Source organism: Amyelois transitella, chromosome 29 (genome assembly GCF_032362555.1).
Source record: "Amyelois transitella isolate CPQ chromosome 29, ilAmyTran1.1, whole genome shotgun sequence".
Lineage (NCBI taxonomy): Eukaryota > Metazoa > Arthropoda > Insecta > Lepidoptera > Pyralidae > Amyelois > Amyelois transitella.
In genome coordinates, this window is record NC_083532.1 from 481,616 (window position 1) to 496,127 (window position 14,512).

Sequence of the window (14,512 nt, forward strand, 5' to 3'; positions counted from 1 at the left end):
CTTGATCAAATTGGGCACGTTGTGGCAAAAGTTCAGGTCGCGAGTAGGCCGAAACTGACATACATATATATGGTCACGTCTATATCCCTTGCGGGGAAGACAGAGCCAACAGCCTTGGAAATACTGAATTGCACCGTTCAGCTGTTTAGCTTAATGATAGAATTGAGATTCAAATAGTGACAGGTTGCTAACCTATCGTCTTAAAAAAGAATCCCAAGTTTGTGCGCCTATCCCTTAGCCGCCTTTTACGTGATCCATGGGAAAGAGATGGAGTGGTCCTATTCTTTTTTGTATTGGTGCCGGGAACCCTACGGCACGGAATCGAAACCATTCAAACATGCTTGCTTGAAGAGCGTTATGAATGTGGACGAAGGGAAAGAGTATCGTGGCAATTGTAAAGATGTATTCTCTACCTACCCCTCCGAGAAAGAGGCTTGATGTTTATGTAACAAAAACTTGTGAAGATTAAGTTATCATAGAACGAATAGTTCGAAAAATGTCTATCAGAAGATATAAAGCCATTCGTGACGTCACTCCCGGTCTCCGGCCGGGTCAAGCGGTCATCAACACAATATCCGGCCGCGTCCGGTCCGGGTGAGGGCGTACCCGGGGTATCATCACTAAGTGACACTAAGCTTAAACATCTTATATGTAAAATTCTCGTGTCACAATGTTCGTTCCCGTACTCCTCCGAAACGGCTTGTCTGTATTTTTTATCCCGTAAATCAATTAGGTATATTCATACAAAATTTTATCAGAGACAGACATACTGATATATTATTTGCAAGGTAACAAGACCAAAAGTTTGAAGGTCAAAAAAAAAACGAATATTACACTCACAGATCATATGAAAAATGGTCCATTTATTTTTCTGCAGTGTAGTTCGTTCCGCCGCTTCTTCTACACATGCGCTTTGGAAGTGGTAGTAGTTAAGTACACGTAGGTTTAAGTGATGTAGCGTCAATAAGTGATACCTTGTATCCAATTTTGAAAATAAATATTCTATTCTATTATGTACAAGGTGCCGTGTGGTTCCCGGCATCAATACAAAAAAGAATAGGACTACTCCATCTCTTTCCCATGGATGTCGTAAAAGGCGACTAAGGGATAGCCTTTCAAACTTGGGATTCTTTTTTAGGCGATGGGCTAGCAACCTGTCACTATTTGAATCTCAATTCTATCATTAAGCCAAGCAGCTGAACGGGGCCTATCAGTCTTTTTGAGACTGTTCGCTCTGTCTACCATATGTATGTTTGTATGTATGTACTAGGTAACGAGTGCAAATGCTTGTAGGTTAAAAAAAAACAAATATTACACTCACAGATAATATGAAAAATATTTCACAGCTGGGTATTTCTAAAAAGAAAAATGCAGGTAGCAACTGGCAATTGCATAACGGAGCAACTCTCGGCCGCCGGTTCAATCCCGCGGACGCGGGTCAGCGGGATTCGGGATTCGGGTCACAGATAGACATTTGAATATTTCAACTTTTACGTGACATCGATATTGCTTAAAATCATGTGTTTTTTTTATAAATGAAAACTTACATACATACATATACATATGTAAATGATAACTGTTTGTTATTAAAGAAAATTCAAGAAAATTGCCAAAAAAACTATGATTTTGATTTGTTAGTTGTCCGAGAGTGTCATGGTATGTCTTCAAAGATATTCATAAGACCCGTACATATTATACCTTATTACATTTTACACATATTGAATATATTTTTTAAATATAACAAACGTGTGACTCAATATCTTAAAAAATAAACAACGTTATTTCATTACATGCAACCATTGGTAAACAAAGTAAAAGAGTATTAACTAATATTCATTTTAAATGTGTAAAGTATTTTTTTTTTTATAAATCTACATATGTTCTCACCAAATTCAAATCTAAACATCATAAATACATTAGTCGAAAATTATAATTCTAACTAGAGGCCGCCCGCGACTTCGTCCGCATGGAAATCCTATCAATCCCGCGGGAACTCTGGGATAAAAAGTAGCCTATGTGTTATTCTGGGTCTTCAGCTACCTACATACCAAATTTCATGGTAATCGGTTCAGTAGTTTTTGCGTGAAAGAGTAACAAACATCCATACAAACTTTCGCCTTTATAATAGTAGTAGGATAAAGTAATCAATATTGACAAAAACAAATTTCGTTTGTCAAAAAGTCCGCCCCGATATATTATATTGCTCCACCTCTTTCCCTTGAATGTCGTAAAAAGCGACGAGCGATAAGGCTTATAAACTTACGATTCTTCTTTTAGTCGACGGGCTATCAACCCGTCACTATATGAATCTAAATACTACCATTAAGTCAAACAACTGAACGCGACATATCGTTTTTATCAAGACTGTTGGCTCCGTCTACCCCGCAAGAGATGTAGAATAAACCAAAAAGTAACAGAAGCTCTCTAAAAACTAAAACGTAGGTAGAGATTTTAAAACAAAGCAATATATCTCGGTCACCGGTTCCAATCCCGCAGATGCGGGTCGGCGGGATTCGGGATTCGGGACAAAGATAGACATTTTGAATATTTCAACTTCCACTGTTCCTAAACTTTTATGTCGAGTGTACAATGTCCGGTTTCGATACATGCCGTGTGGTTCCCGACACCAATAAAAAAAAATGTATAGAACCACTCCATCTCGTTTCCATGGATGTCATAAAAGGCGAATAAGGGATAGGCTTATATACTTCGGATTCTTCTTTTAGGCGATGGGCTAGCAGCCTGTCGCTATTTGAATCGCAATTCTATCATTAGGCCAAATAGCTCAACGTGGCCTATCAATCTTATCAAGACTGTTGGCTCTGTCTACCCCGCAAGTGATATTAGACGTGATTATATGTATGTATGTTTATAATGGTATTTAAAATCAATGCATTGTATATTGTACTAATATTAGCCCATCTCCTAAAACAAGAATCCCAAGTTTAAGCCTATAACTTAGTCGCCTTTTACGACATACATGTGAAACAGTACCCGAAACCGCCGAGCTTGCATGAAGAGAGTTATGAATGTGGATGAAGCGAAAGAAATATGCAGAGATCGTGGCAAGTGGAAAGAGGTAGTCTCTGCCTACCCCTCCGGGAAAGAGGCGTGATGTTATGTATGTATGTATGTGAAACAGATGGAGTGGAGTCCTATTCTAGTTTCGGGAACCACACGGCACTTAAAAAAACATGCATCAATTCTAAAACAACGGATTGCAGCAGATGCAGGTCATCGGGATGCCGGAGACAGTTGTTTTGAATATTTCAGTTACCTCTGTTTTATAGTTAGATGGCTTCTCGTAAATTGGCTGGTACCGTCTCATAAAATAGTATTAGGTGGGGTACGTCCGCGTATTCGCCCGCGTGAATAAAAAATATGCGATGAGAATGTACACATACACACATATAATCTCATATGTAGTTGAGAATCATGAAAATAAATGATTAGTTGTGTGACACCCAGCTCTGTCTATCCCTAAGGGTTCAATACGACAATGAAGACATTTCCATTTTCCATTTGTATCTGAATTTCCACCTCTAAACTAAATTAGGCGCGGACCACCTAAATTTGATCATTCACTTATAGATAGATAAGGTGACTATTACATTTCAAAGGAACCTTACTAATAGCTAGTGTTACATACGGTCACGTCTATATCCCTTGTGGGCTTGACAGAGCCAGCGGTGTTGAAAAGACTGATAGGCCACGTTCAGCTATTTGGCTTAATGATAGAATTGAGATTCAAATAGTGAAAGGTTGCTAGCCCATCGCCTAAAAAAAGAATCCCAAGTTTTTAAGACTATCCATTAGTAGCCTTTACGACTTTCATGGGAAAGAGATGGACTGGTCCTATTCTCTTTTATTTTTTGTGGCGGGAACCACACGGCCCTTATACCTACTTATCGAGATGTTTTCGATATTTTTCCGTAATCCGGTTACCAAAATATTTTTTGCGCCGTAATTTCGTGAGGATAATATTGTTTTGATGAGAACGCTGAATGTGAAATGATTAAGTGATTTTCTATTTGGTATACTTACTTTGTCTGGTAGAATTCAGATGATCCATCCATTCATATGATCACGTCTATATTCCTTGCGGGGTAGACAGAGCCAACAGTTTTAAAAAGACTGATACGCGACGTTCGTCTGTTTGGCTTAATGATAGAATTGAGATTCAAATAGTGACAGAATCCCAAGTTTATCCCTTAGTCGCCTCTTACGACAGCCATGGGAACGAGATGGAGTGGTCCTATTCTTTTATTAATTCAAATTCAAAAATTTAATTAATTATTATGGGACACTTCGTATCACTTAATAATTGGTGCCGGGAACCACACGGCACGAGTATCAAGTTAGATATTTACAAATATTGAACAATCTCAATTCCATCATTAAGCCAAATAGCTGAACGTGGCCATTCAGTCTTTTCAAGACTGTTTGCTCTGTCTACCCCGCAAGGGATATAGACGTGACCATATGTATGTATGTATGAACAATCCGACTGTAGGATTTGAACTAGTACAATGCGCAATGCAGATCCTAGTTTGTTACCACACTCACGCGACTCTATTGTATGAAAGTTTAAAACTACGACAAAACGTATAAAAAAACCGTATAACTTGGTCTCAGACGTCGCGACATGGGCGGCTTGATTTTCTACCAACTTCATAGTTTGACTGTTGTAAAGGCTGCGTGTTACACCGTAGCGTGTGGTATATTAATAATATCCTACTAATATTATAAAAGTTTATGAGTATGTCAGGATGTCAGTATGAATGTTTGTTACTCTTTCACGAAAAAAACTACTGAACCGATTACGATGAAATTTGGTATGTGGGTAGCTGAAGACCCAGAATTACATATAGGCTACTTCTTATCCCGGAGTTCCGGCGGTATTGATTCCACGCGGACGAATTCGCGGGTGGCCTCTAGTTTGTCTATAATTTTATAATTGTTAACTCCTTCTATTCTTAAGTGCGGTGTGGTTCCCGGTATTTAAGAATATAACAAATCCATATCTTTCTCATAGATGTTGCCAAAGGCGACTATGGAAATTGCTAATAACGAAATGGAGATTCTTCTTGTAGGCGATATTACTATTTGAATTTCAATTCCATCACTAAGTCATACGTAATCTCAGGAACTACTGGTTCGAATTGAAAAATTCTTTTTGCGTTGAATAGACCATTTATCGAGGAAGGCTTTAGGCTATATAACATCACGCTGCAACCATAAGGAGCAAAGAAATAATGGAATATGTGAAAAAAACGGGGAAAATTATTCATCCTTGAGGGCTTCAATGATGCCCAAAATAACTTTTCCACGCGGACGAAATCGCGGGCACAGCTAGTGTACAATAAAGTATTTAGAAACAAACTAAACAAAAATAAATACAGTAGCGATTAGCTTAGAGTCGGTGTAAATGGGGCCGCTTACTTCCAAACTGGCGGTATTCGGTGTAAATTCCCGACGTCTCAGCTCTATGTCGATGTTTCATACAATTCATACATTATATCCGTTACGGGGAAGACAGAGCCAACAGTTCTGAAAAGTCTGAAAGGCCACGTTAAGCTATTTGACTAAATGAAAGAATTGAGATTGAAATAGTGACAGGTTGTTAGCCCATCGCCTAAAAGAAGAATCCCAAGTTCATAAGCCTATCCGTTAGTCGCCTTTTACGACATCCATGGAGATGAGACGGAGTGGTCCTGTTCTTCTTTTTATTGGTGCCGGGTACTACTATATAGTTTATATCAATATTTCTAGCTGTCCCGGCAAACTTTGTTTTGCCATATAAATAATTTTTGAGTAATTTCTAGTTAAAAAAAATTGATGAGGGTGGACAAATCTTATCACTATGATTCTCAGACCTACTCAATATGCTCACAAAATTTCATGAGAATCGGTCAAGCCGTTTCGGAGAAGTACGGGAACGAGCATTGTGACACGAGAATTTTATATACATATAATATATAGATATATGTATATAGATTGTTATAAGACGAGTCCCTAAAAACTAGGGAACACTAAAAAGCTTTCCTCACATACTGGGGAATGAGTCAGCATCTCTTAATACTTCAGATATTAGGTCAATTGCTAATCCACTCGGTGTATGCAACGGTTGCAGGAAGCTATGTTAAGCTCGTTAAAATCGATGACGTGTTGAACAGAACAGCTGAAAATATTGGTTAACTAGCTGTGCCCGCGACTTCGTCCGCGTGGAATAGTTATTTTGGGCTTGAAGCCCTCAAGGATGAATAATTTCCCCGTTTTTTTTTTCACATTTTTTTCGTGATGCCTCGATAAATGGTCTATTCAACGCAAAAAAGAATTTCAACTCGAACCAGTAGTTCCTGAGATTAGCGCGTTCAAACAAACAAACTCTACAGCTTTATAATATTAGTATAGATATAAACGAGCTGTTGAATAGTATAGATATATAGAATAACGCCAAATTCGTTCACGTTCTCTTTCGCACACTTAAGGTATTACAAATAAACAAACATTCTGTGAATTCTATTGGAGAGGGTCAACAATAGCAGATGTGTGTCTAATAGTGATGTCCAACTATCGATAGCGTTTTTATAGGCTATCGATAGTATGAGAAAAATTATAAAATAGTATCATATGTATGTATGTATGTATATGTATTTATTATGTGTATTATGTATCTTGTATGTATTTTTCTTAGTAATGGTTGTATTTTTCAGTATGCATGTGCACTTTATCGCACTATATATATATTATATATAAATAAAAATAAATAAGTAGGTTTTGATAATATTTCGTTACGATAGAAATATATTTATTTAAACTTATTCATATATCATTTTCTAACTATATGATTCTGAAATATCTGAAAGTATTGTCTAATGTTATAAATATCAAATTAAGTTTGTTTGTTACCTCTTTGCGGGTTATATACTGAATTAATCTTCTTGAAATATCACGAAAATAATACCAGTAATACAAGTAGATGATAATTAAGAGTCTTGAGAAGGACATAGGGTAACTTTCACCACGATAAAAACTATAGATCCCGTGGGATTTGCGAAAAAGATGTATTCTTTTGTTGGGGTTGTTAAATTCGTCGCTTTTTGTAGTATACAAAGTGCCGTGTGGTTCCCGGCACCAATACAAAAAAGAATAGGACCACTCCATCTCTTTCCCATGGATGTCGTAAAAGGCGACCAAGGGAGAGGATTACAAACTTGGGATTCTTTTTTAGGCGATGGGCTAGCAACCCGTCACTATTTGCATCTCATGACTATCAATAAGCCAAATAGCTAAACGTGGCCGATCAGTCTTTTCAAGACTGTTGGCTCTGCCTACCCCACAAGGGATATAGACGTGACCATATGTTGTAGTATACAATTTAAACGACTAATTTTCATATTGTAACTATCGATAGACAAACTGTCGATAGTTGGCCAACACTAGTCACCAGGTTGGTAGGATATAATGCGATGATCAAAAGGCGGGACAATGCCATTGATTCACCCACGCAGCTGGTCGCATTGTTGCATGAGTATTTGTTTAATGATACATACATATAGTCACGTCCATATCCCTTGAGGGGTAGACAGAGCCAACAGTCTTGGAAAGACTGTAGGCCAAGGTCAGCTGTTCGGATTAGTGATAGAAATGTGAGATTTAAATAGTGACAGGTTGCTAGCCCATCGCCTACGAGAGGAATACCAAGTTATTAAGTAAGAATGAATTTTTGTGAATGTGACATCTATGGTGAAAATGCTGCAGTGTACTTTGTTCCGCCGCTTCTTCCGCACTTGCGCTTTGGCAGTAGATTTAATTATAAGTTGTATTGGCACGTCATTTAGTTATACCATTTATCCAATTATGAATTAAATTCATTTGATTTAATGTATCTATTGTCAAAAAAATATACCTGGCTCGACATCTGCCAATGTTGACCCTCGCTTGTAAAATATTTGTCTGTCTGTATGTACTTACAATAACAATAAAGATTTGTGAATGCGGGCGATACAATAGAAAAGTTTAAAAGTTTGCAGTGATAGCGATCATTGTCAAATGATTTATCTAAGTTAATTGAGTCACTTAAAGTTACATACATACATACATACAGTCTTGAAAACACTGATAGGCAACGTTCAGCTGTTTGGCTTAATTATAGAATTGAGGTTCAAATAGTTGAAATTCAAATAGCCCATCGCATAAAAGAAGAATCCCAAGTTTATAAGCCTATTCCATGACTGCGGGCTCTGTCTATCCCGCACGGGATTTTGACATGATTAAGTGTATGTATGTAAAATTCACTCACTGAACTGAATGAACGAACATTGTGACACGAGAATTTTATATAAGATATGTACATAGAGTACCCGTTATGAATGTGGATGAAGCGAAGGAAGTGTGCAGTGATCGTGGCAAGTGGAAAGAAGTAGTCTCTGCCTACCCTTCCGGGAAAAAGGCGTGATTTTATGTATGTACATACATACGTACATATGATCACGTCTTTATCCCTTCCGGGGTAGACAGAGCCAACAGTCTTCAAAAGACTGATAGGCCACGTTCAGCTGTTTGGTTTAATGATAGAATTGAGATTCAAATAGTGACGGGTTGCTAGCCCATCGCCTAAAAGAAGAATCCCAAGTTTATAAGCCTATCCCTTAGTCGCCTTTTACGACATCCATGGGAAAGAGATGGAGTGGTCCTATTCTTTTTTCAATTGGTGCCGGGAACCACACGGCACTGCCGAGAACCACACGGCACAGTTTCAGTCAAAATATTAAATGACCAGACAAAATATTTTTACCTTAACTTATTGAAAGTTTAACAGGTAGCATGCTTGGATTAAACTGATGAATAAATGATAGGATTTTCTGATCGAAAACTGCAGTTCTCAGGGTTAATTGAGGAATGCAATTTTTATAAAGCAACTCGACTGCAGCAAAGGTACATATTTATGATCCACTTTATATGACGCTACGGTATCAGTAGAAGTTGATGATAATTTCCCGGAGGGGTAGGCAGAGACTACCTCTTTCCACTTGCCACGATCTCTGCATACTTCCTTCGCTTCATCCACTAGTTGATAACTAACCAGTAATATTTAAAGATGAAAAATTGTTTCAGCTTGTAGGCATTTTTTTTATTTGTATTTAAATATTTATTGTATGCTAGCTGTGCCCGCGACTCCGTCCGCGTGGAATAGTTATTTTGGGCATCATTGAAGCCCTCAAGGGTGAATAATTTTCCCCGTTTTTTTACACATTTTCAATTATTTTTTCGCTCCTAAAAATTGCAGTGTGATATTATATAGCCTAATGGTCTATTCAACACAAAAATAATTTTTCAATTCGAACCAGTTGTTCTTGAGATTAGGGTGTTCAAATAATCAAACAAATAAACTGTTCAGCTTTATATTATTAGCCTTTGACTCTGAATTGGGTGAGTCAGGTTTTTACACGAAGCGACTCCCATCTGACCTCTTATACCTTTAATATCACTTAATAATTGTCATGTCTTTTGGTTTCACAAGATTGGTTGACGTCAAATGAATTACTTAAAACTAAGTTTACTGCCGCTTCCAAGAGGTCAGTGCAGAAGAAGCGGTAGCAAACTGCACTGCAGCATTTTCTTCAACAACGTCAACTTCACAACTATCCAAGCTTAGAAAAGAAATGTGGACGAGAGATCATACCTGTTACAATAAATATAAATAAATAAATATATACGGGACAAATTACACAGATTGAGTTAGGCTCGAAGTAAGTTCCGAGACTTGTGTTACGAGATACTAACACAACGATACTATATTTTATAATAAATACTTATATAGATAAACATCCAAGACCCAGGCCAATCAGAAAAAGTTCTTTTCTCATCATGCCCTGGCCGGGATTGAACCCGGGGCCTCCGTTGTCACAGACAAGCGTACTACCGCTGCGCCACAGAGGCCGTCAATCAAGCACAAACAACCATTTATAATGTTCCCGACGTAATAAAACAAATACTTCACCTCTGCTATACCGCCTCTAAGTACTTTGCCATGAAACATCGATAGCACAGAAGTCCGTGTGGTTTCTCAGACTCATTTAAATTTAAAATTATTTTCTTTTGTGTGTGAATTGAACATACATACATACATATGGTCACGTCTATATCCCTTGGATAAGGAACAGCGTGATAAGGGAATGTTGTGATGTGAAAGAAGATGTAGTTACAGGAATAGAAAAGGGTATGTTAAGATGGTTCGGTCATGTGGAGAGGATGAATGAAAGCAGGTTGACTAAGCAGATATACAAGGAGAGTGTGGAGGGAAAGGTCGGAGTGGGAAGACCTAGACGAACGTATCTTGATCAAATTAAGGACGTCCTGGTAAAGGGTCAGGTCAAAAGTACCCGAAACCGCCGAGCTTGTATGAAGAGAGTTATGAATGTGGACGAAGCGAAAGAAGTATGCAGAGATCGTGGCAAGTGGAAAGAGGTAGTCTCTGCCTACCCCTCCGGGAAAGAGGCGTGATTTTATGTATGTATGTATGTATGTATATCCCTTGCGGGGTAGACAGAGCCAACAGTCTTGCAAAGACTGAATGGCCACGTTCAGCTATTTGGCTTAATGATAGAATTGAGTTTCAAATAGTGACAGGTTGCTAACACATCGCCTAAAAAAAGAATCCCAAGTTTGTAAGCCTGTCCCTTAGTCGCCTTTTACGACATCTATGGGAAAGAGATGGAGTGGTCCTATTCTTTTTTTTTCGAATGGTGCCGGAAACCACACGGCACATTGTGAATTGAAAGTGTATAATTTAATGAAATTATTGTGATTTGTATCTAGAATTAAATTAACTAACATAGGTAGGAAGGAGCGGCGTCTCCTGGCATAAGCATATTTTTGCTTTAAAGGAGGCTCCAGCAACATGCACAAACATTGTAATTCGTAGATACCCAATAAACATTTTTTTTTTCTGGCACTATAGAATAGAACCACTCCATATCTTTCTCGTGGCTGTCGTGAAATGCGACTTAGGGATAGGCATATAAACTTTGGATTCTTCTACACATGCGCTTTGGAAGCGGTAGTAGTTATAATTAGATTTGAGTGATGTGACGTCAATTAGTGATACCTTGTATCCAATTTGGATAATAAATCTAATCTATTCTTCGTTTAGGCGATGGGCTTGCAAGCTGTCACTATTTGAATTACAATTCAGTCATTGAACCTAACAGCTGAACGTGGCCTTTCATACTTTTCAAGACTGTTGGCTCTGTCTACCCCGCATGGAATAAAGACTTCACTGTGTGTGTATATTTGTGATAGAAATGCAATGTGTTTCAAATGTATTTATTTATTTATGTGGATTTTATTTTTTTATTTTTTTTTTGCGCACTAGTATCGATCTTTTTTCTGTATTCACAGTATTTTGTGTTCACATCGACTCGAGCAAGGGGAGGGTATAATAGGTGCTTATCTTGAAGTGTAGTTATAAAAGAGACCGTTCAGTTGGTTTTAGAATTTAAAACCATACTTAGAAACCGACTTTTTCCCTCGTTTATTTACGTACAAATAGCATAATTATCGTTTCACATAAATTCGTGTATGCAAAACGATGATTATGAAATTTATCTTTATGAGATCCAATATATGTATACACGCGGTGACTTGAAAGGTTACCATGATTTTGCGATTTACGTATATTAGTTTCAACTTAACGAACGTATCTTGATCAAATTAAGGACGTCCTGGTAAAGGGTTAGGTCAAAAGTACCCGAAACCGCCGAGCTTGCATTAAGAGAGTTATGAATGTGGATGAAGCGAAGGAAGTATGCCGAGATCGTGGCAAGTAGTCTCTGTAGTCTCTGCCTACTCCTCCGGGAAAGAGGCGTTATTTTATGTATGTTCATTCATTTCATTCAGTCTTTTCAAGGTTGTTCATTCAGTCTTTTCAAGGTTGTTGGCTCTGTATACCCCGCAAGGGATATAAACGTGACCATTTGTATGTATGTTAGATAGATATAAAGATAGATAGATAATTCATTTGTTTGATTTGCTACACACAATTTACAATGTACATATGGAAAACAAATTATTTAATAAGAGTGAGAGTTGCAGCAATATAATGTAGTTTGTTCCGCCGCTTCTTCTACACATGCGCTTTGGAAGCGGCAATAGTTATAATTAGATTTATGTGACGTCAATAAGTGATACCTTGTATCCAATTTTGAAAATAAATCTTTTCTATTCTATTCTTATACCAAAAGGTCATAACTCGAACGAATTTATTTATCCTCACACAGGTGGCGAAGTCCTCGACCCTGGCCTGACCTTCACCGCCGAGCCCCAAGACGCCGTGGTCTCAGAAGGTGGCTCCGTCACTTTGGCATGCTCGGTGCCGTCAAGACACTCGCCCAGAATCAGTTGGAGACACAGCGCTGCTGGAATCCCGACCAGGGATCACGCTCTGTCTTTGGGAGACCTGAACAGGTGAGGGTAGATACATATACTGGCGAACGCACGCGGCTTTGCCCGCGTATCGCGATAAATCTCGTCAACTCCTGCTCCCAAGAGAACGTAATATAACATATATTCACGTCTACACCCCCGCGGGGTAGACAGAGCCTACTGCAATTAAAAGACTGAAAGGCCACGCGCAGCTGCTCCGCTTAATGATAGAATTGATATTCAAATAGTGACAGGTTGCTAGCCCATCGCCTAAAAGAGGAACCTTCAAGTATATAAGCCTATTTCTTAGTCGACTTTTACGACATCCATGGAAAACAGATATACTGGTCCTATTATTTTTTCTATTGATGTCGGGAACCACACGGCACCTTCTTCTATTATTTTGTAAGTCTAAAAGTGTAACTTTGTCTATACACACATATAATCACGTCTATATCCCTTGCGGGCTAGACGGAGCCAGCAGTCTCGCAAAGACCGAAAGGCCACGTTCAGCTGTTTAGCTTCATGATGGTGTAAAAATTAATTAAATTGAGAAGAAAATAAGTAAAATTCATCAATTGTCAAATAAATAAATAAATAAAATACAGTCAATGAAATACTTCCAAATGTCATAAAAACAAAATATCATAGCTACATTTATTACGTGTAATTTTATAATTTCAAAATTCTTGTAATGAATAATAATAATAACATTTTTCAATTAATATTTACTGTTTTCAGGAGACAGCTCACCAACGGTTCGTTAGTTATAGAGAAGGTATCGGCGTCCCTTTCCGGCCAGTATCAGTGCGTGGCGACGGCAGATGGCGTTGGTACGGTCGTGTCTAGAATCGCCACTGTCTTCCTCTCTGGTAAGTGTTCATTAGAATAGAATAGAATAGATTTATTTTCAAAATTGGATACAAGGTTTCACTTATTGACGTCACATAACTGAAATCCAATTATAACTACTACCGCTTCCAAAGCGCATGTGTAGAAGAAGCGGCGGAACAAACTACACTGCAGCATTTTCATCGGACGTCAATTTGCAAATATAGATCTATTAAATCTTAATCGTGGACGAATGCACATTGTCTACATTAAAAAACATGAATGAATGTAGAACTAAACTTCATAAGGAACAGCGTGATAAGGTAACTGAACGGGTAGAGGGTCTGTCAGGTCGTGTCTGAATTAAAACAGAATTTTGCCTGTTCAAGATGTCGTCTCATCGTCGTCTCGTCTTAGTTTCGATTGTCCTTTTTTTTCATAAATATGTCAGTCAGTTTTGGTCATCTAAAATGTCAAGTCAAAGAGTCTGTTTCTCCATGGAGTCTGAACGGCCGCTACAGAAAGGTTGTGATGTGATTGAAGATGTGGTTACAGGAATAGAAAAGGGTATGTTGAGATATTGTTGTCCTATGATGGTTTGGTCATGTGGAGAGGATGAATGAAAGCAGGTTGACTGAGTAGATGTACAAGGAGAGTGTGGAGGGAAAGGTCGGAGTGGGAAGACCTAGACGAACGTGTCTTGATCAAATTAAGGACGTCCTGGTAAAGGGTCAGGTCAAGAGTACCCGAAACCGCCGAGCTTGCATGAAGAGAGTTATGAATGTGGATGATGCGAAGGAAGTGTGCAGAGATCGGGGCAAGTGGAAAGAGGTAGTCTCTGCCTACCTCTCCGGGAAAGAGGCGTGATTTTATGTATGTATGTATGTATTATAGGGTACTTCATATCGCTTAATAATTGTCAAAACGTTTGGTTTCACAACATTGGTTGACGTCAAATAAATTACTTAAAACTAAGTTTACTGCCGCTTCCGATTATTTATATGTATGTATGTATGAATTTTATATACAAGATATATTTTCCAGAGCTACCAGTCCTGATCCCGGGCCCTCGCTCCGTCCTCAGCGCCCTGGGCGCCACAGCTCTCCTCACTTGCACCATGAGATCCAAAGATCCCCGGGTGGCGCTTAAGGTGCAGCCGATAGCCAGCTCCCCCCCCGATAGGAGGGTGTATGGCTCCACCAGGGTGCACAATGCGCCGCCAACATTGAAACTTAACGTAAGTATTGAAGA

General features: G+C 38.5%; 1 protein-coding gene across 1 annotated transcript in view; it reads left to right on the top strand.

Annotated features, from left to right (window-relative positions):
- The window catches only part of LOC106138887 (neogenin), a 106,401-nt gene that overhangs the window by 45,178 nt on the left and 46,711 nt on the right, over positions 1–14,512 (top strand). The window contains exons 2-4 of the mRNA XM_060952768.1: positions 12,285–12,471; positions 13,171–13,301; positions 14,305–14,498. Of these exons, the coding sequence (XP_060808751.1) occupies positions 12,285–12,471; positions 13,171–13,301; positions 14,305–14,498 (512 nt within the window). The remainder of the gene's footprint in view (positions 1–12,284; positions 12,472–13,170; positions 13,302–14,304; positions 14,499–14,512) is intronic.